The following is a 22,960-nucleotide window of genomic DNA, read 5'->3' on the forward strand; positions in this document are numbered from 1 at the left end:
ATATGCATATACACATACACATTTACATTAGTTGATAGATGGAAGGAACAACGTACCAACCCCCAGTCACACAAACCTTACATATATATATGCATATATATGAATATAAATATATGTATATATACACACAGTTGATGGATGGAAGGAACAATGTTCCAGCCCTCCATACTTCATTCTTTCTGACATAGCTTATATAGCCCAGCAAAATCTTTCAAGCAGTATAAAGTTACAGTCTGATTACATTTTAGTTTTCTTCTAGCAGATCATTATGGAAAAACAGTGTGTTCTGCAATACCTTTATAAGAAATTACATTACAGAGTACAGGTACAGAAAATAAATTATTCCCAAAAACCTACATACATTTGTAACTAAGCAACTTGTTACAGATTAATAACATGTAAAAAAGCAAGGTAGTTTTCACGGACAGTTTCTCCTACTGGCAGGCAGCAATTTGTGGTTACAAAGAAAGGAGTAATTATTTACTATTTATCTTTAAAAGTAATCTTGTGAAATTCTTAAAAGAATCACAAATCTAAACTTTTATATTTTAAAAAAAACCCTACTTTAAATCCTCTGAGTGCATATTGACTCATCAGCAATGCTTATTAAATCATATCAGGAAGTTGAGGGCAAGGATGGGTGTAGGAAACCAGTCATCACCAGTCAGCCTCAGTGAGAAACACATCAGCCAGGGCTGCCATTTTTCTTGTTCCCTGACCATAAAACGGCCCTAGCTTAATAAGAGTGTTCCTTTCTGAACTTCAAATTGTTTCCTAAGATTTTCTACAACAGAGCCAGTAGCAAACACAACTCATCTCAACCTAGCTTCAATTTTATTTTTCCAAATGTTTTCTAAGGCTGGTGATTATTGTTGACAATCTACATCTCTAAGTTCTTCTCTAGGGTGGTGATTGAATCATTAATCTGCCCCAGCAGCAAGGCCTGAAAGCGATCAAGCATTATTATTGTGAATGCTGGAGATACTGCTCCATGAGGGGCTGGAAGCCCCTTAGAGTTTTCATATAGCTCTTAGATTAAGAGGAATGTGAGGGCAGCAAGCAGAGCAGAACTCCATAACAGCATGAAGTCCTCAGGACACGTGGTCCTTGGGGCTGTGCCACGCCTATGCTGACTCATGTGGCTGTGGTAACCAGTGGGCCGCATTTCATGAGTCTTCCTGTATGGCCCTTGGCAGCCGTGTTCTGCTAGTCTCCCCAACTGAGCAGCCTCTCAGCTGGCCTTCTATGTGAGAGCTGACACCATGGTTTGTCAGTCCAGAGAGGGTAACAGAATCACAGGCTACAGAGCCTTGACAGAGTGAGAAGTGTGGGTCTTACCTGGACCAGTTACTTCACAATCTCTCTTGTTGAGGTCCCGATTATTCTTTTATTCAAATCTCACAGGAGATGCTGATAAGAAGTCAACTTCCAAGATCTTTGACAACCTGGGTTCTTTTATGTCAGCCCATAATCTAGCAAAGGAAAGACTCGGAAGTACCTGTCAACTTCAGGACATAGAGTTCCTCATCTCTCTCCATATGGCAATCCAAAACATTGGATCTGGGATAAAGACAAAAGGACAAAGGACACAGAGGAATTATAAAGTGGACTTGCACTGGGAGAGGGAGATTTATAGAGTCTCCATCAAGACAAAGCAAAACAAACGTAGCCATGTTTGCTGGTATGTACCCACCACTGTTCAGTGACCTCACACCCTAGCCACACCTCGTCCCTCCCAAGAGACTCTACCCTCACTCACTCATCTCTTAGGCAGTTTCTGTCACAGTGATCCACTCTTTAGGCAAGCCTCACCTTCTTTGCCCATGGACCTGAGAGTGAGAGGCCAAATCTTTTAAGTTCAGACTTTGTTTTAGAGAACCTGACCTAAGTTTGAACTCAGGTAAACTAACAGGCTGGTACCTAGCATTAGTTTCCAAGTTGACACCCCCCCCCCCCCCCCCGCCAACAATATCCGAGTCTAGCTTCAGTCTCTAGGCTAATCCCCAACAAGACCAACATCTCCAGGTTATTACCCCAAAAGACCTGCATCCCCAGGTTACCAGTCCACTCCCTGCCTAATGACCACCAATGCAGAGGGGAGCAGAAATTAAGTTTATGATATGACTCCCAGAACCAGCCACTTATGTTAAAGATCACAGTAGCTTTCCAATTAGATGCTTGCACACTCACGTCCCCCACCCCCACCCCCCCCACCTTTACTGCTTACTATAAAGTCTTGCCATATAGACATTCAGGGCTCCACCACCACCACCAAAAACATCCTGCATGACAGCAGTGTGTTGGAGGGGCCTGCGCTAGCTTGACTGGAATAAAGACCCTGCTGTGAGTTGCATCAGATTGGCTCCTGTCTGTTATTTTGGGGGATCACTAACATTTCCCTGGCACAACAAGAGCACCTGGGGGTGGTAGCCAACCATCTTCATGACCCTAACATCCACACAATCTCAGGGCACACTGGTGCAGAGCAGGAACGGAGCCATTAGCACGCTTGCCTCTGTCCTGAGTTCTTTGCACCACTGTGCTGGGTGGGTACATAGTGTGGTCAGCACAGCATTTAGGAGTGTGGTGATTTCCTAACATGGCATGGTCAATACACTGGTGTCTGAGGAACCCTAGTCACAGAAAACCAAAGAATATGGGTGACTGTGTGCTCTTCTCTTGGCAGCTCTGGCCCTCGCTGGTAGAGCCAACCCTAGCACCAGTATCCATAATGCATACTTTCCCTAGTACATAAACATGCTTTTCTCCAACTCCAGTTTGCCTTTTATTTTCTGCCCTCTACCGAGATAAGGAGCCTTAGGAAATATGTTGTCTCCTTGTAAATAGATTCCTAGGACACTACTAAAAAAAAAAAAATCTGCATAGCAAGCTTCATGCTATGCTAATAGCTTTCACTTATGCTGGCCCTAATGATGCCCAAGCTCTTCTAGATTCATTATGGGCCCTCTCTGCCTCCCCTTTTTATTACTGCGCTGTCTCTATTATTTTAATTAGCAACGCTTTGGATTTAGCATGTAACCTGATGTGTAACTTAAAAGAGACACTTGAAGAGAGTTCTTTCCCGTACAAGGTCAAGATGCCCCCCATCACTGTTTTTTAATAGCTTTTATGTTTCTCTGAAGCTTGTTTTGTTTTCTTAAAGTGCACGGAAGGGTCACATTTTGGTATTCTTGGATTCATCATGATTAAGAGACGACATCGAGGGTCCTGATGCACATGACAAGCAAGCTGCAGGTTTTGTTTCTCCTGAGTGTGTTATAGAAGGCTGAAGAGCACTTCTGAGACAGCAGGTTAGCCCTGGGACATTTAGAGAGTAGACATAAACACCATCACTCCATGGGTATTTCCACGTTAGTCTAATCTGGTGGTTTATATCTTTGCCTTCCTCTGTGTATCTTTTTGAGATAATTTCCTGAACTTGCCTTCTATGTCTTTAGCCATTAACCAGAATCTCAGTGATTCTACGAGGCTGACGGGGGAGCCTGCATATATGACGTCAATAAGCACCTGTTCTGAAGGCTTCACTTGTCCTGTGGTCTCTGACTACTGACATCAGCATATGTTTACAGTGACGAGTCCTCTCTTCATCCTTTTCCTCTTGCCTGGCTATTAAAACACACATTCGTTTAGTGCTTTGAGCACTCTCAGAGATGTAGTCTCCACGATGCATATACTCATTGCTTACTGGGGGGAAAAACCCAGCTACTTCTTATGTGTGCATCCCTGTAGATAACGATATCTGTAACACATTTTCTGCTTCCCAACACAAGACGTGTTCACACTGGAATCCAGGTGTGCTGTCCCGAAGTCACTCTGTATTTGGTTACTGAAGAGTCCGTTCACTGACTAAAGCCCAAGAATGGAGTATTGCTTCTATACTCCATGAATTAAGTCAACAAGCTAAGCGATGACTACGGTTTCTCTTTCTGATGTGCATTTAGCGCTATTGTTCCACAAACAGATGTGTCTTTTCAATCGCCCTCCTTTCTTAGGAGCGTAGGGTTTTTGCTTAATTGTGTGTTCATACATTGCAACTGCTTCAAAAGGTGTTTCCTAGCTAACGCCGGCGCGCCTGTGCACTGAGAGCCCAGAGACACCGAACACAACACTATCAGGAATGGAGCTGCCGACTCCCCACATCAAGCACCAATTAGTTGCTATTCTTTGACAGCATGAGCGCCACAGCCAGTGCAGTCATTCTCGGCGCTTTGATTCTGAGAGTCTCTGGAACACCTGCAATTTACTTGAATGTGGAAGCGTGGGAGCCATGACAGATAGGCGAGAGGCGTTCCACAGACAGTCAGTAAACGTGGAGTTAGACTACAGAGACAGGGGTTATAGTCCCTCCACACTAGTATTTTGAATAACCAAGTCCATTAGCTGGGATTTGGCTCAGCACTTCCCTTTATCAATAAAAAGAAGTATTTACAAAGAATCGATATCTAAAGCACGTTGGGCAAACTGCTCAGCTTTTGTGGATCCCCAGTGAGTGTTAACAGAGAAAAAAAACTCCCTGTTATACTTCTGAAAGCTTCCAGCAGAAGCTGGCAACTGAATCATTTTTTCCCCTTTTAAAAAGTACAATGAGCTCATAGGTCACCTTCAAAATATGGTAGATCCTTTCCCAGGAGTGAAGCGGTGGTATGGGATCAAATGGCTGAGAAGGCGGCGGAGGAGATAAAATGATCTCTCAGCAGGATGAGGACGGAGCCCTTGGCCTCGCCAGTGTCTCTGCTCAGAGCAAGGTCATGAAAGCTCAGTGTGAGCCAAAGCTGCCCACAGCAGAGACACTCACGGCCATGATCCTGGCACACGCCCGGGCCTGCCTCCTGACAGCTGCATGCACTTCAGCCCAAAGCTTTAGTGAACGGCCGACCTGCCTGGCTCTGCAGAGCGGAGGAGCTCAGAGCTCGCCCTGTAATTTCCCACTGAGTCAGGAGGTCAAGTGAGAATCCCTCTGATGTTTTTAAATAGTCTTGGCTCTAATAAAGCAAAGTGGGTGGGGATTTTGGAGTGCACCCACGTGGGCTGGCTGAGAGCTGCAGGTCTCCTGGTACTCCACGTGGGGCTGGAGGAGGCTTCCTCGGTGGCCTCCAGGAGACACAGGTGAGATCTGTTTGCAGCAGCGCTCAAGAGAGGACTGCAGTGAGCAGATGTGTTAATGGCAAGTGGTGTCTATCAGCTGTAGAAACTGGCTTTCTTCTTTTGTGCATGGGAAAACTGGCATTGGAGTTTGTTTGGGTAGAAAAATCATTTGTTCCTATAAATCTGTGGACCCCCCCTACTCCCCCCCCCCAGCCCTCCTCCCCCAGTATCTCTTGGGAAAAGAAGGAAGGCAGCTGCACACAGCAAGAGCCTTACCCTGGATCTTGGCAGCAGTCTCTGCCTTGATGCTTTATTGCCCTTCCTATGCAAGGAGAGGGGAGACCGCAGGGGTGCTCGGGTTAGATGCCTGTAGGGCGAGGAGAAGTTGATTTATCCCCCCCCCCCACCTGTGCTCTGAGCTTGCTTCACACTGCTACCAAGGCTCTGAGACTCAAGGCAAGCTATGCCAGGGGCTTGGTCTTCTTGCTTCTTGGGGAATCTCAGCTTAACACACTTGTTGAAGGCCCATGAGGGTCCCTGTCTCTCACCCAACTTTGATCTCCTTGGTAGAAAGCACAGGACATTTCTCGCTCTGAGTCCCGGCCTCATGTTGTGGCTCTAGAAAGAGCTATAAAACTTTAATTCAATTGAACTAAAAGCATTAATATGAAATTAACCCTAAAAGTCTCGCCAGTAATCTCAGACCCTAGAACTTGCTGTTTGTTTGTTGTTGCTATTTTCTATAAACTATATGCAAAGAAATCGGAGGAATCTGCTCTGGGTGGACTTGAAGGTACTTTTATATATTTATTTTTTTTATGTGTATGAGTGCCTTGCCTACGTGTATGTATGTGCAGCATGTGCATGCCCAGTGCCAGAGGACGCCAGAAGAAGACATCTGATCTCCTGGAATTGAAGTTACCAATAGTTTTGAGCTGCCATATGGGTGCTATGAACAGATCCCAGGTCCTCTACAAGAATAAGTTCTATCTCTTTAGTCCCTCCGTTCTAACTTTAATATTGGCATCCCGAGGTGTCTGATTGCCACAGGACAGCATGATCGTGTGACCCAGGCTCGCTGTCAAGGCTTGCCCTTCTGTTTGGCTAAAAGCTGTACCCTCTTAAAATCAATACAAAGACCAGCTTAGGACCTCGTTTGCTTACATGCCCTTATGTGAAACTCAAGTGGTGTATAGCCATCCTCCCCAAGACTTTAAAGGATAATTGCTTTGTGCATGTGGCTTGTCCTTGCTGTACCCTCATCCCCACCTTTTGACTGTTCTCCCTGTGGCTGACTCTGTCTCTGAGAAAACAGTAAAAGCAAAAAGAACGACTGTTGGGGAAGAGGCTGGGAAAGAAGACCAAGGCTCCACACTGAGACCATCATGTTTATTCCCTGAAAGCCACAGTGACATCTGATTGTCACCAGCACACACAACCATGAATAGCCCCGATACAGATCCTGTAGGCGTCTTAAAGGAATAGTTCCTATGATCATTTCCCCCCAAACCCGAAGGGACAGCTTTGCCTGTTTTGGTCCCAGACAGCACTGAGCCTAACTCCTCCTTACCCTTTCCTCTGGAAAGAAGCTTGCTTGGGGCTGACACAGGAACTTGTCTTGCTGATGCCGCCTCACTGCAGGTTATTGGTTGGAAGAGTGGAAAACACCTAAAAGTAGATGATTTCTGCCCTTCCCACTATGCTTGGCACACAGGACATAGAAGTATATATATTTGATCTTGGAATTATGTCAAGTTTGACTTATCATTCACGTTACTGAGAGCTAAGCCTCACTGCTAGGGTAGTTTGTTCCTTTTGGAAAAACGCAAAAGCCTGCTTCAAGTCACACTTTGAGTGAGATGAACATATTTTCTTGGTCAGGGATACCAGGACACTAAGGGCAGATAAGGTTAAAAATCAAATGTCTCACCTGGTCCAATGCTCCACAGCAAATTAGCAAATGGGAGCCCAGCACTGATAGACACTAACATTAAAACCCTTCAACTAGAGAAGGACCCCAGCTAACGGAGTCCACACAAGCAGACCCTTGTCCATGTGTCTGATGTCCACGCCTCTTGCTGTCTGCCTCAGTTGTGCTTTTTGTCCTTCAGGTAGCTGTAGAGCATCTCCAGTCCCCCCTCCACCAGCTCCGGCAAGGGCTTGGATAAAGGATTATGGGAAATGTGCAGCCCTTTGTCCATGGGGTTCCACGCAATCCTCCCCAGTCTGCAGAGCAGGTAGAGTTCATCTGGAAGGGTCTGGATGTCGTTGTTGTTCAGGTTCAGCAGCTCTAGGCTGGTGACGAGACAGAGCGACCTGGGGAAGGAGTGGATGTTGTTGCTCTCTGCAATGAAGATCTGCAAGCTAGCCAGGCACTGGATGCTCTCAGCGATGTTTTCTAGGCGATTGGAGCCCACGTGCAGAAAGTCTAGCTCCTTCAGAGAGAATACACAGAGGGGGATGTGAGCAAAGTAGTTGTTGCTAAGGTTCAGCTTCCGAAGTCTGGAGAGGTCTGCAAAGCTGGCTGGGAGCTGGGATAGGCAGTTGTGCGACATGCTCAGCACCTCCAGGTTCCTGCACAGGCTGAGCTCGGCCGGCACCTCCGCCAGGCAGTTCATGTTGAGGAACAGGACCTTGAGGCTCTGGAGGAGGCTGACTTCTCTGGGGAGACTCTTGAGGCAATTCCCACACAAGTTTAGGACCACTATCCGGGTCAGCCTGCCCACCTCAGGCGGGAGAACTCGGAGCTGGTTGTGGGACAGATTGAGTTTCTGGACCTCCAACAAGCCCCACAGAAAATCTGGGATGTCTGTCATTCCTTTAGTGACTAGACTGAAGCTGACGTGCCGCATGCCACGCTTCAGCAAGGACCGTGGGTCCTTCCCCAAGAGCAGGGTATCATCCCACGACGAGAACTTCTGTCTCTTCCCCAACAGAAGCCTCTTGGGGTCCTTGTCGTTGGAGCTGGCCCTGGACTGTTTGGTCCCCATTGGCTCTTCCTTTCCTCCTTCAAGGTTAGATGTTGGTCCTGCCTGAGCTCCCAACGTCAGACTGGTAGGCAGTGGCAGTGTGGAGGTGAAGACAGGGGATCATAGCGTGGAGGTGGAGAGAGCTTGTCTTACCAGGCCTTGCAGATGACGAGGTCGGAAACCTACATGGTTGCAGGAGAGCTGGACCTGTTTCTGGGGGTGTGGTGAGGTGGTTTCTCTCTGAGTGGACGGCAGGCTGTAATGATACCCTTGTCTCTAAGGCTTCCAAACAGAACTGCTCACTTCCCTCCGTGCAGCACAAGACAGCTGTCACTGTCTTTCTGCTAGAGTATTACTGACCTGGTATGTGCTCACAGGTCACAGGGCGGTTTCATATAACTGCTCTCTCCGCTCTTCTTTGGTATCACAGTTGAGCAGGGTGATTAACAAATGCGGCTAGAAAAAGAAACAAAGTAGAAAAATACAGCTGACCGCACCAACAGTGATCCCTGGCTGAGGGAACTGATCCCAGCGAGAGTGGCCATTGCAGCTTGCCTGGGCGCTATAGCTGGAGTTAGGTTTCCAGAGCCAGGGCTCATCGGATGTTGTCACTGTGCCCACTGCAAGTGTCAATGAACTGTGCTGGTGAAAAAATAGCAAAAGCTGCCTGGACACTTGGCCCCCCCGCCCCAGGCAGAGGATCTTGCTGTGCCTCCCAGGGGTGACTTAGTGAGGAGGGTCAGTTTCCCTTGCTGCTGTTGTAACTTCAGGAGCTCTGGTCCCTCTGTGAAATGACAGAGCAGATACTTCAAGCACAAGACACTCATTATTCTGCAGGGATAGTGCCATCCCCTGGCTACCTACCACTTCTCTCTCCCCATCTCTGACTGGCTCTCTCTGTGTCTCTCTTACTGTCTCTGTCTCTGATTTTCTGTCTCTGTCTATCTCTCTCTCTCTGTGTCTGTCTCATTGTCTCTGTCTATCTGACTCTGTCTCTGTCTGTCTCTGTCTCTTTATATCTCTCTGTCTCTCTCATTTTCTCCCTCTCTTTCTCTCTCTCTTTCTCTTTTCATCTCTGAAGGCTAATTTTACCCTAAGTGTGCAGGTTTCATGGCTGGTCTCATGGGTTGCTGAAGTCTCTCCCCCAAAGTTCATATAACCAAAACCCTGACCCTTCAGAATGTATTTAGTGGCAGAACCACATGAGGACCCAAGGAGAGGACAGAGTTCCATAAGCTGAAAGGAGGCCTCCCAGGAGGAGCACCAGAACTCAGCGCATTCGGTCCTCAGCTCTGTGAGCAAAGCAAACACCTGTGGTTGAGCTATGCCATCCAGTGCCTGTCCCGGCAGCACCGGCAAGCTAATGTGTGCTTAAGTAGGGATGGGCACTTTGTATAAGTGGGAAATACTAAAATGTATCTATTTTATGAATGGAAGGAGAAGGGCTAGCAAGGTGAGGATATAGTTCTGAGGAAGGGTCTGGCAGTGTTGGTAACTGGCCCAGGAGTGCATGGCTCTTGCTGGCCCCAACCCAGCTAAACCTATAGATGCTGCTCTGAGACCCTGACCTTGCCCAGCTGCCCACCGACCCAGGAATCCCAGCAAGATTCTCCTTGGGAGCTGCTCAGCAGCCTGGAGTCCACACCTGTGCCTGCTGAGAGGCCTTGCTGGGGCAGGAAGGGCAGGCACGCCATGGGATGCTGCTTCTGTCTCCGAGTGGTGTTGCAGAACTGGCCCTCAGTGCCCTGGGTTAACCCTGAGACTACTTGAGGGAGACAGAGACTTTGGAAGCTCTTTGTATGAGACGCTGGGTTGTTGGGCTATTGGGGGGGGGGGACCAATAGTGTGGCTAGACTTTTAGCCTGAGATTTGGGATCAAGCAGCGTCATGTCTATGCAAATCTCCTAAAACAATACAGAGCTGCTGCTTAAAAGCAACACGTTCCTTCTTTTCCTGCAAGATTTTGGGGCATTCTGCAGAGGCACCTTAGCCTGAGGACTGACAGGAGCCAGGATGGGTTGGAACAACAGCTTTCTTCCTCATACTGACCAGTTATCTTTCCTGTTAGTACACTTTCCCAAGAGCATTTGGGAGCATTTTCTGATAGACAGTGCTCACCCAATGTTAACTGTGTGAGAGTCCAGGCACACTGCACGTCCCTGGGCAGAACAGGCGTTTCAATCAGTGGCGTTTGGAGGAGGATGAGGCAAAGTCAGAGAACAGTTGAGAGCTTTTGGTGCCGCTTCTAGGAATTTGGCATTTGTCACTGGGCTCGGACAAGGAAGTGGGCTCAGAGAAGGATGGGGCTTTGTTTACTGCCTCGCTGAATTGTTACCTCGCGTGACTCCTTTTGCTTACTACTTTACTTAATTGCGATCTTCTGTGACCTCCTTGCTTGCTACTTCGCTTGATGACTTTGTCTTTGATCTAAGAACTGACCATGGGTTTTTTTTGGATATACCTAGAATGATATAAAAGCAGGCTGGAGAAACTTAAACCAGGTTCAGCCTCAGCACAGGCTGGAGTCACGTTATCATTTTGTCTGTTTTTTTTTTGTTGTTGTTGTTTTCTTTTGTTTTGTTTTGTTTTTTCCAATCCTCACTCCCTCCCTTGAGACTCTGTATTTTGACTGAGCTGGCATGGCCAGAGAAAGGCCAAGTTACTTATGCAGAATCAACTTACTGTCCAGGATCAAGTGGACAGTCAGAAGCAAAGTGAAGATGCAGCCCTCCACAGCCCAGGCAGGAAACAGGAAAATTGCTCCAGGCTTAGCCCTGTGGAGACAGGATTGGTAGGGAAGGAGCTCGGCTCCTTGTTTTCAAGCCCTTCGAGGAAGTACTAGAAGAACATCGACATTGACAATCTTATTTCTACATCATAGAAATAATGTAATTAGGCATGGACCCTGCATACTCTTCCAGCAATAGAACCAAGAAGAACAAAGTAAAAAATAAGCCAGGCAGTGGTGGCACATGCCTATAATCCCAGCACTTGGGAGGCAGAGGCAAGCGGATTTCTGAGTTCGAGGCCATACTGGTCTACAAAGTGAGTTCCAGGACAGCCAAGGCTACACAGAGAAACCCTGTCTCAAAAAAAAAAAAATATATATATATATATATATATGAAAACTTTATGTATTATATATATTATTATATTAAAACTATATATATATATATAAGAAATCTTTAGTGTGCACAGTTTAGATACTGATTGTCCTCGAGTGGGTGCCCTGAGCCCCTTCCTTCTCCATAAAGTCCCACAGCAACTTCAACTACTGGTGGCAATGTGGAAATCCATTTCTGTTGGTTGAGATGAGAGATTTATTTTTTAACTTATGGTTTGGAAGAATTTGGGGACATTCCATCACAGTAGGAAGGCGGGATGGAGTTCACGGCCATGGGACTATCTGGTAGGAGCCCCTCAACTCACTGGGCTAGAGGGCAGGGCACTGGAGTCAGAAAGGAAGGCGGTCTGTGAGTTTAGCATCTTGTCCCTGTGGCTTGACATTTGCTAACTAGGTAAAATATCCCAACACTCCTACCATGTCTCAAAACAGTACTGCCAAGTAGCAGCCACGTGAACCTGTGGGGGATATTTCATATTCAAGCCATAATACCACTTAACCCTTGACTGGAAAAAAAAGCACACACACAAAAGAAATCCAAGAAAGCTTTCATTTTAACGACTCTGCTAGTAAAATTTTGATCAGCTGGGACAAGCTTGAGTCATTTGAGAAGAGAAAATCTCAATTGAGAAAAGACCTTCATTAGACTGATCTGTAGGCAAATCTCTGGGGGCATTGTCTTGATTAATGATGGGCGTGGGGGGGGGGGCATCTCACTGTGGCCAATGGGCAGGGAGGTGAGGGATGGGGCTGAGTCCTACAAGAAAGCTGGCTGAGCAGTGTTTGTCCATGGTTCCTGCCTTGATCAAGTTCCTGCCCTAACTCCCCCTTGTGGAGCAAGTGAAAAGATAAAATAAACCTAATAGACTTTCGCCCACAAGATACTTTTGGCCATAGAGTCTCTATCACAGCAATGGAGAGCAAATTAGGACAGTGACTTGGACACTGGCTTTGTGTAATGAACAGTAAGGGAGTAATGTCTTGGGGTCCTCGACAGAGTCCACACATCTGGCTTTTTCCAAGAGAGTTTTAGAATGCTCTCCGGATGGGTTTCAGGCTGGAAGAGATTTATAAGGAAGCACTGCTGAACATTATTTTGAAATTCTATTCTGTAATGAGATTGTCTTTAAACCCTAAGGAGGCCAAAAATGGATGTTAAACACACCCTCATTTTAACTGCATTTCCATAACTTTCTGATTATTGTTCTGACATATGAAAAAAAAAACACTTAAAAAAATCAGAAGTGAAATAAAACCAAAATGATTAGAGTGTAAAATAGCAACTCCTGTAAGTATCTGGAGCAATCCCCAAATTTAAAATAACAAAATGCCTACTTAAAAACAAAACAAAACACATTGTTGGGGGTGGGGGAGGGTTGTGTCAGAAAGACCTCACCCAAGGTCAACACAGTTGCCCAGCAAGTCTGAGTTAGAATTTCCAAGCCCCACATGGTAAGGCAGGAAGTGAGAGTCTCCAGCTTTTATGACTGACTTCCAGCCAAACTACCTCAGTCCATCCTGTGGGGCTATGCCCCATTGACATCAGGGCCTTTAGCTCGTCCCACATCTTAGGGGTTCCACGGTGTTCCCTATCACATCCCTTCCTGGCACAAAGTTTCCAGTGTGGACCACTGGGAAATAAGCCTTGTCTAAAACACACCATTGGAGTCACATTATTGATTTTTTTATATACATATAAAAGAATAGATTTGGGGATGGGCAAGTGACACAGTCAGTAAGCAGCTGCCGCCTAAGCGTTAAATTCCAAGTTCAGATCTCCAGCACCCACGGACAAGGCAGGTATCAAGGTCTGCATCTGTACCCCTCACCCCAGAGGCAATGTAACCGAAGCGATGAGCTTCATAGTCAGTAAGAAACCATGTTCCAAAAACTAAAATGGAGATATAGGGAAATGGCTTGTCAGGCAAAGGTATTAGACATGCGAGCCTGACACTCTGAATTGGATTTCTTTGTAGCCATGGGAAAGACACCACGGTGCACATCTGTGGGAAGAGGAGCAGCACAGGGTATGAAGTCCAGCAGCAAAGAGAAGCTGCCTCAAGGCAGAAGGCAACGACTGCCCACCAGATACTGTCCTCTGACCTCCATGCATGTGTCCCTGCACGTCTGCAACTCACACACATACAAGCATAGACATACCATAAATTCATAAAATGTTTTTAAGATCAAGAGCTATAAAGAAAAAATGTCTAACTTTGTCCTCTGGACTCCACAGACACTTACACTCACGTCTGTGAACACCTGCATGACACATACACACATACATATACATACCTAAATGAACATATACATACACTACACACACACATACACACACATAGACACACATCTGTACATACCTACATGAACACATACATATACTGTGCATACACGTGCACCTATACATACCTACATGAACACATATGTATATTGCACTGCATACACACACACACACATACCTGTACATACCTACACAAACATATATGTACTGCACATACACACATACACACCTGTATGGCACAGACACCTGTACATACCTACATGAACACACACATACACTGCATGCGCACATGCACATACACACCTGTACATACATACATGTTTAGGAAGAGAGAAGCCACAGTAAGGAATGTTCGTGCCTCTGGAATCAAGCATTCCACAGCACCGCCTGCCATAGAAAGACCCAGGACTCACCAGGGCTGTACAACACTGGGAAAACACATTCATTTTCACTAGCTAGAGTTTTATGAAATCTTCCCCAACTCAGTTTACCGTTTAAAAACCGTTGCTTCTGGAAGGAGATCCACTTCATGACGCAGAAACTTCCTCCCAGGCAGCCCCTCCTCCGCTGGACTGGCCTTGGTCCAGGCTCCCTTCGCCTGAACCCTCCAGTTCATTCTCTGAGCAGCGAGCAAGTGGGGCAGGACTTCCTTGGGCCTGATCCAATGGAGCACATGCTTTGATGGACAGCACTAAATTTGGGCTGGGTGTGAGCCAGGATGGTAGAGTGCTTGCCTGCCAGGCACAAGACCCTGGGTTCGATCCACAGCATTACAAAATAAGTCAGTCAGATAAATAAACAAATATGAGAAGACATGTTGATTACAGATTGGGAGAGTAATCAGATACCAAATCAACCTTCTGCATGTCAAGTTTATTTTGGAAAGCAAGGTCATGGGTTTAAGAGCATTTAGACTCTAGCAAGCCCTTAGGCCAAGGACAAAGCTTTGCTGAAGACTGGGGCTTCTTTCAAGAGGTTAGAAACTGGTGTGATGCTTTCGGGTGTAAATTGATGAACGACTAGATCAGATACTATTTTTCTTAAAAGTCAGAGAGATGGAGGCCAGTTATAAAATACCTCTAAGACTTAGACCTTCCTAAGAGCTGATGGCTAAGTGGCTTATATCTTATTCCTACACTTGATAAATCCTAAGTTAGATTCTCTTTCCAAGATTCTCCAAGGTCCTCAAATGGTTGTCATTTCAGGGGCTGTCTATGTGACAGTGACCTAGAGGAAGCTCCTCTGCCTGCAGGGGGGTGGAGGGAGAGCACAGAAGGGGGGGGGGGAAGGGGCTGGTAAGGGATTCCAGTCAAGCTTCAAAAATCTAGAAGCCAGGTGGGCTGGTAAAGTCTGTGATACACGGGCATGGAGTCCTGAGTTAGGATCCCCAACACTCAGGAAGAAAATCACCTGTGATAGTGGACAGCTGGAACCCTAGCATTGGAGAGGCAAAGGCAAGAAATCCAGGGCTCCAGGTCAGCTGGTCTCGTCCAATTAGTGAGCTCCAGGATCATTGAGAGACCTCATCTCAAAAATATGGTAGAGAGTGATCCAGGAAGACATCCAGTAAGATCTCAGGCCTAGCACACACACACACACACACACACACACACACACACACACACACACACACACACACACTTTAATGATCATGGTAAAGATAGATAAATTAAAAGCAATAAAGAAAAAGAATTAAATTGTGCACAACAGAGGCCAGTGTTTGAGGCCTGTGATTGATTGGCAGCTGTCAGCACTATCACCATGGACATCGCTGTCTCGGGAGTCACTTGAGTTTTAATGATTGCATGTTAGTTGAAAGAAGGGAATGAAGGCACTCCACACTTCAAAACAACTGTGGAAAGGACTGAAATAAAAACTATATCTGCAAGGGGCAAGAACTGAAAGAAAACAGAAAAGAAAATGATCGCTTGGGCATTAGTAAGCTTTAATTTTTTTAAAAAAATGTTATTGTGAGTAATCACAATGTTTCGCCTTTTTAAAATGTGTCAGAGTAGCATAATGAATCCTCATCTATCCATCATCTCTGTTCATAAATAATAATTATTTTTAATCATACAGAAAAAAATGTGTGTCTATGCTGCAGCCTATTATAATAACTTTTGTGAGTGAGGCAATAAGGTTGACCTGGGGTGAGCCTAAGGTACGACACATGGAACAGAAAGTAGTAAGAGGATGAGTGAAAGGATGAGCATAGAAAGCACAGAAGGATGTCCAGTGTGTGCAGAGTGGTCAAGTGCAAACTGAAGTGAGTCCCTGACATGTGGTCCCCTGAGTCACACAAAAACACTTAAATAGCATCTTCAAGGCCAGAGAGACGGTTCCGTGTTTAAAAGCATTTGCTGTTCTTGGAGGGAGAGAGGACTGGGTATCCAGTTCTACACAGCAGCTCACAGCTCCAGTTCCACAGGATCCAAGGCTGTCTTCTGGCCTTCTCAGGCACATGCCCCGTGCAGTCAAAACCTTTGTACACATCAAATAAAGATAAATGAACTCATGGGCAGTATAAAAGAAGCACTTGCCCTGTGGCCACACTTGACCACGCCCTCCTCCCTCCCCCCTCCTTTCCCTCTCCTTCTTCTGCCTTCTTCCCCTCCCCCTTATTTCATTACCCTGTAGTTCAGGCTGGCACAGGACTTACTATATACCTAATCCTAAGCTAGTCGCAAACTCTCAGAAGTCCTCTTGCCTTAGCAATTGCTCAGGGTCAAGAAAGCTGAGGCTGGACCAAGAACTAGGTCTCATCCTGTCTGGGGCTGTTCAACCTTGAACACACCTTATCTTCAAACTCACAGACTTTGTCTTTACCGGTAGGGTTGGGAGCTTGGAAGTCAGTGTATGAGGCTTCCATAGGGCACAGTGGGGTTTAACCTGTCACAAAGCCTCATGGTGACAGTGTGGTGTCTGTTCGTGCTGGATGCTGCTCCCATCCTGTTATTGATGGTTTGTCATTTATTGTGCAATTGGGGAAAGACCTAGGTAAATTTTTTTTGATTCGGTTATCTAATAAATTTTTGTATTACATTTATTATTAGCGTACATATGTGCTTGTGCTCCTGGAGGCAACACCCAGGAGGAAGATACAATAGAAAAGAAGCTGGGAAACCAACAGAGTCGCCGGAACGTAGGAGGTTTACGTAAGCTTTTTGCAGTGAGGCAATTTTTATTAACTAATTGCGAGGTTCAAGGAAATCCTAGGAGTGATATTTGGCAGGCTGAAGAGATTCTATTCCTAACTACCAGCAAAATTAGCCCCAGTGACACAATAAAAGTCAAGTTTAACTCAAGTTAATCAGCTATTGAACCCTGGGCACTTTCCCAAAGAGTAGAGCAGAACAAGAAATGGAACCAAAAATAAATGGGGGACAAGGAAAAGAGAGACAAAGACAGCAGACAGAGTGGAAGTGGGAGAGGAGGAATGGTGATGTGAGGAAGAGGAGGAGGAGGAAGAAGAAGAGGAGATGGGATGGAGATGTGAGGAGGAGGAGGAGGAAGGAGAGGAGATGGGATGGAGATGTGAGGAGGAGGAGGAGGAAGGAGAGGAGATGGGATGGAGATGTGAGGAGGAGGAGAGATATGAGGGGTGTGGAAAAGGAGAGGACAGGGCAGGAGATTGGAGGACAGGGGAGGGGAGAGACAGGGTGTGGAGGGAAGGGGAAGGGAGGGGAGGGGAGGGGAGGGGAGGGGAAAAGGACAAGGGAATGGCAGGAAAAGGAACAAGTGTTCTCAAGCTCTGACTGGAGGAAAGCCTCTGACTGAGGGCAAGGGGTGAGGAGAGATTCTCTTCAGAAGGCATTGAAGGCTATGACATTCAGATCAAGTCAACAGAGAATCCTGTGTTCTAGAACATGATTCAGGGATCTTATTTTCAGCCTCTTTTGGAATGGGCTAACCACAGTCAAGTTAATTACATAAAGTCCTGCCAAAACATTTCACAACTCTCTCCTTGAAGCCAAGCAAAATTATTTTTAACCAGTAGACACTGAAGGCTCTTTGAAGCAGGTCCCCCTTCAGAAGAACTGTGTCTTGCCACTACTGATTCTAATCTACTTCAGAACACTTGAAACGTCTCAGGGTCATCAATGGGTAGAGGAAACCTCATTTCAAAACAAAGCACATGAAGTTAGAAGGCCTCTAGAATCATCTCTTGTTCATTGCATCTACATTTATAAATCATTCAGTTGAGACCTAGAACTAATGAATGATGCCCCAGTCCTGGGTTCAATACTTGTTCTATTTTTTTCCTACAGCACATTGGTTAGAAGTTACTGACCCTAAAGTCTTGATCTCACATAGGAAGAAGAGACAGCATCCTTCAGGTAAGCTATGGACTGAGGAATCCCACGCATGCCCAGCAGCAGTTCAATGCCTGGCATGTACTTAGGCTTAAAAAACAAAACCCAAGGTTTCCTAGTTTTCTTCTCCATGGTACTAAGAGACGGGACTTGGTGCCAAAGGCAAGATGAGATGTTTAAAAGAGACATGGCCAGGTAAGCCTGGGACTTGGATGCTCATGTGCTCTTCTAAATCATTCAATAAAAGATGCCATCACTGTATGTGAAAGCTACTAGTCAAAAGAGGGAACACTCTGACTCTCTCTTAGAAGGTTCTATTTAATCTGTTGCATCAGTCCTCCTGGGGAGGTGTAAAGAAATTTATTCATCCCAGAGAGAATATCCATGATATACACAAGGCCAATTGCACCCAAGTCTACAATAAAGAAACAGTGAGCTCATCTGTTCTTCCTTACAGGAGCACACATGACTTTGATGACTGGAGTCTACCTGAGGAGGCGTGATCTCCGGGCCTCCTGTACTCCACCCTGGGGCCTCTTCTGCATTTAGAGTAGGTTGTCATTGAGCACAGCCTTCTGGATGTCTCTCGAAGTTCTTCACAGTCGCCGACTCCAGTGTGACACAAGCAGCCATGTCATTCCCAGAGCACAGAATTCTTCAATAGAACCTCAATCCTGAACACAGAGCAGGGCTTGGCAGGCCTCATGCAGCAGGATGGGGCATAGAGGGGCTGACAAAGCACAGCTAAGACCATGAATTGAGCCTGGGCTTCTTTCATTTAACTGGGTATGTTCTTCAATCGAAAATGCATGATCTGATTATTTTTATTTAGATGGGAAGGCAGCCTTGCTTCTTAAATAGGTTATTGTCACAGTATTTTAAAATGAAGCATTAGCCAGTAATTTACTGTGAGTGAATCCTTAGGGATAGTTGGGAATTAAGAGACCCCTCCAGAGCAAAGCTCCTAAATACTTTGTGCCAGGATAATAAGGGTCTTTTAAGAAATGTTAACAGTTCAGCACCCCATAACTTTCTAGTGCAGGTAAATAAGTGTGTGTGTGTGTGTGTGTGTGTGTGTGTGGTGTGTATATTTGTGTGTGTTTGTATGTATGTGTGTATATGCATGTGTGGTTTTATGTGCAGTTATGACTATATGTTTGTGTGTTTGTGCATGTATGTTTGATTATGTGTGTGTACACTTGTTGTGTGTGTTTGTCCATGTGTGTATATGCATGGGTATTTGTTTGTATATGTTTGTGTGTAATTATGCTTGTATGTTGTGTGAACGTGTGTGTGTGTGTGTGTGTGTGTGTGTGTTTGCTTCAAACAGAAAAGATCCTGGGCTTTTGCCTCAGGAAGCTTGAGCAGGTGTAAATGGACTTCACATACAGATGTGAGCATGCAGTTATCCCTCTGGTGTGCCCATTAGAAAGCTGCTCTGGCCTCCAGAGTCTTTCCCGGGCCAGACCAGCAGGGCACTGGAGCTCATGCAGTGACCCCACTGGCCTGACCTCATGCTCCCACTGGGCTTGCTCTCTCTACTCCAGCCTCCAGCCATCCCCATCTCCTGATCACCTCCCACTTGGACACTTCATACCACCATGCAGGGTTGCCTTGGGACATGGGAAGGCAGTGAGCTGGAAGTAGAATTGGGCTCTCAGTTCTCAGAGCCTGTCCCCAGTGATATGCTCCCTCTAGCAAGGCCACACTATCCCTCAAACAGCACCACCAACTGGAGACCTAGTGCTCAAATACACGAGCTTTTGACTATTTCTCATTTAAACTGCCATAATAGTATAGAAAATATAGAATAGTATCTAAATATATGTAAATAAAATAAAATATGTAATAATATATGAAATTATATAGTTTACTTGAATACTTTTGGTATTTAAAAAAAACACTACTTGATAAGACTATTTGAATATTTTTCACTTAAAAAAAGATAAACTGGCCTTCTGGTCTCCACAGCCAGTCCTACAACACCCAGAGGAAGCTCTACTTTTAGGTGTTCTAACAGATCCAGGATCTCAGGGCTCCAGAGGTAGCTTGACTCCCAGGAGCCCTAACACATCCAGGATCTCAGGATCACAGGATCACAGAGACCGATGAACTCTGAGGAATTCTGACACAACCAGGATCACAGGAAGGACAGGCTCCAGTCAGATATAGGGAGGGCAGGTAGCACTAGACATAATCAGATGGCAGGAGGCAAGCATAAGAACATAAGCAACAGAAACCAAGGTTACTTGGCATCATCAGCACCCAATTCTCCTACCATAGCGAGTCCCGGATATACCATCACACTGGAAAAGCAAGATTCGGATCTAAAATCACTTCTCATGATGATAATAGAGGACTTTATGAAGGCCATCAATAACTCCCTTAAAGAAATACAGAAGAACACAGGTAAACAGCTAGAAGCCCTTAAAGAGGAAACACAAAAATCCCTTAAAGAATTACAGGAAAACACAATCAAACAGGTGAAGGAAATAAAGAAAGCCACCCAAGATTTAAAAATGTAAAGAGAAACAATAAAGAAATAACAAAGGGAGACAACTCTGGAGTTAGAAAACCTAGGAAAGAGATCAGGAGATGCAAGCATCAGCAGCAGAATACAAGAGATAGAAGAGAGAATCTCAGGCAGAAGATACCATAGAAAACATTGACATAACAGTCAAAGAAAATGCAAAAAGCAAAAAGCTCCTAACCCAAAACATCCAGGAAATCCAGGACACAATGAGAAGACCAAGCCTAAGGACAATAGGTATAGAAGAAAGCAAAGATTTCCAAGTCAAAGAGAAAGTAAATATCTTCAACAAAATTATAAAAGAAAACCTCCCTAAACAAAAGAAAGAGATGCCCACGAACATACAAGAAGCCTACAGAACTCCAAATAGATGGACCAGAAAAGAAATTCCTCCCGTCACATAATAATCAAAACACCAAATGTGCTAAACAAAGAAAGAATATTAAAAGCAGCAAGGGAAAATGATCAAGTAACATATAAAGGCAGACCTATCAGAATTACACCAGACTTCATCAGAGACTATGAAAGCCAGAAGATCCTGGGCAGATCTCATACAAACCCTAAGAGAACACAAATGCCAGCCCAGGCTACTATACCCAGCCAAACTCTCAATTACCACAGATGGAGTAACCAAGATATTCCATGGCAAAACCAAATTTACACAATATCTTTCCATAAATCCAGCCCTACAAAGAATAATAGATAGAAAACACTAACACAAGGAGAGAAACTACACCCTAGAAAAAATTAAGAAGGTAATCTTTCAACAAACCCAAAAGAAGATAGCCACACAAACATGATTCCACCTCTAACAACAAAAATAACAGGAAGTAACAATCATTTTTCCTTAATATCTCTTAACATCAATGGACTCGATTCCCCAATCAAAATGCATAGACTAGGCCGGGTGTGGTGGCGCATGCCTTTGATCTCAGCACTCAGGAGGCAGAGGCAGGCAGATTTCGAGGCCAGCCTGGTCTACAAAGTGAATTCCAGGTCAGCCAGGGCTATACAGAGGAACCCTGTCTCAAAAAAAAAAATGCATAGACTCACAGATTAGATACTTAAAACACGACCCAGCACTTTGCTGCATACAGGAAACACACCTCAATGACAAAGACAGACACTACCTCCAAGTAAAAAGTTGGAAAACAATTTTTCAAGCAAATTGTCCCAAGAAATAAGCTGGAGTAGCCATTCTAACATCGAATAAAATCTACTTTCAACCAAAAGTTATCAAAAAAGATAAGGAAGGACACTTCATATTCATCAAAGGTAAAATTTACCAAGATAAACTCTCAATTCTGAACATCTATGCTCCAAATGCAAGGGTGCCCACATTAATAAGAGAAACTTTACTAAAGCTCAAAGCACACATTGCACCCCACACAATAATGGTGGGAGACTTCAACACCCTTCTCTCAGCAATGGACAGATCATGGAATCAGAAACTAAACAGAGAATCAGTGAAACTAACAGAAGTTATGAACCAAATGGATCTAACAGATATTTATAGAACATTTCATCCTAAAGCAAAAGAATATACCTTCTTCTCAGCACCTCATGGTACCTGACCATATCATTGGTCACAAAACAGGCCTCAACAGATACAAGAAGATTGAAATAATCCCATGTACCCTATCAGATCACCACAGACTAAGGCTGGTTTTAAATACAAACAAAAACAACAGAAAGCACACATACACATGGAAGCTGAACAATGCTCTACTCAATGATAACTTGGTCAAGGAAGAAATAAAGAAAGAAATTAATGGCTTTTTAGAATTTAATGAAAATGAAGACACAATATACCAAAACTTATGGGACACAATGAAAGCAGTGGTAAGAGGAAAACTCATAGCTCTAAGTGCCTCCAAAAAGAAACTGAAGAGAGCTTACACTAGCAGCTTGACAGCACACCTGAAAGCTCTAGAACAAAAAGAAGCAAATACATCCAAGAGGAGTAAATAGCAGGAAATAATCAAACTCAGGGCTGAAATCAACCAAACAGAAGCACAAAGAACTATGCAAAGAATCAACAAAGCCAGGAGCTGGTTCTTTGAGAAAAATCAACAAGATAGATATACCCTTAGTCAGACTAGCTAGAGGGCACAGAGACAGTATCTAAATCAGAAATGAAAAGGGAGAGATTACAATGAAATATATCTTAAAATAATTATTGTTTGTTGACTATTAACAGTGGAAAATATTAAAATTATGTTCTACAAAAAATTAAACTGATTTAAAGGTTTGGGGGTAGGCTGCAGAGAAGTCAAAACCCAGTATTTTCTAAAGAGTTCTGAAGCAAAAGTGAAGAAGAAAGAGTGTGAATAGATAGTGGCAGAGGGTAGAAAGAAATTCAGGTGAAAGAGAGTGGTAGAGATTATTCCAAGTTATAGTCCACTACTTTGGGAAGTACCAGCCAGAACCTGAATCAGGGGACCACATCACATCCACAGTCAAGAGGAGAAGGAGACGTGAATACACGCTCACTTGCTCGCTTGCTCGCTTACTTATGATCAACTCAATGTCTCCAGTCCTAGGAGACCTAGAGAATGGTGCTTCCCACAGTGAACTGGGTCTTCATTTGTCAATTAACTTAATTAACACTGTGTGCAAGCCCCACCTGTCCCTGAC

The 22,960-nt window shown here is 44.9% G+C and overlaps 1 protein-coding gene and 2 long non-coding RNA genes across 3 annotated transcripts in view; 1 reads left to right on the forward strand and 2 right to left on the reverse strand.

Annotated features, from left to right (window-relative positions):
• The window catches only part of Gm36201 (predicted gene, 36201), a 69,585-nt gene extending 64,740 nt beyond the window's left edge, over window positions 1-4,845 (reverse strand). Inside the window, exons 1-2 of the long non-coding RNA NR_155516.1 lie at window positions 4,622-4,845; window positions 1,339-1,560 (exon numbers count right to left, since the gene is read on the reverse strand). This is a non-coding gene — a long non-coding RNA (predicted gene, 36201). The remainder of the gene's footprint in view (window positions 1-1,338; window positions 1,561-4,621) is intronic.
• Window positions 4,846-5,066: 221 nt separating this feature from the next.
• Gm52321 lies at window positions 5,067-16,614 on the forward strand. The gene is made up of 3 exons (XR_003952421.1): window positions 5,067-5,127; window positions 7,218-7,343; window positions 16,534-16,614. It is a non-coding gene; the product is annotated as a predicted gene, 52321 (long non-coding RNA).
• On the reverse strand, window positions 6,478-8,236 carry Lrrc30 (leucine rich repeat containing 30). Its single transcript, NM_001033340.3, has one exon. It carries the CDS (start codon window positions 8,094-8,096, stop codon window positions 7,194-7,196), a length of 903 nt encoding a protein of 300 aa, NP_001028512.2. The 5' UTR covers window positions 8,097-8,236; the 3' UTR covers window positions 6,478-7,193.
• Window positions 16,615-22,960: the final 6,346 nt, after the last annotated feature.

The sequence above is a fragment of the Mus musculus genome, chromosome 17 (genome assembly GCF_000001635.26).
Source record: "Mus musculus strain C57BL/6J chromosome 17, GRCm38.p6 C57BL/6J".
Classification (NCBI taxonomy): domain Eukaryota; kingdom Metazoa; phylum Chordata; class Mammalia; order Rodentia; family Muridae; genus Mus; species Mus musculus.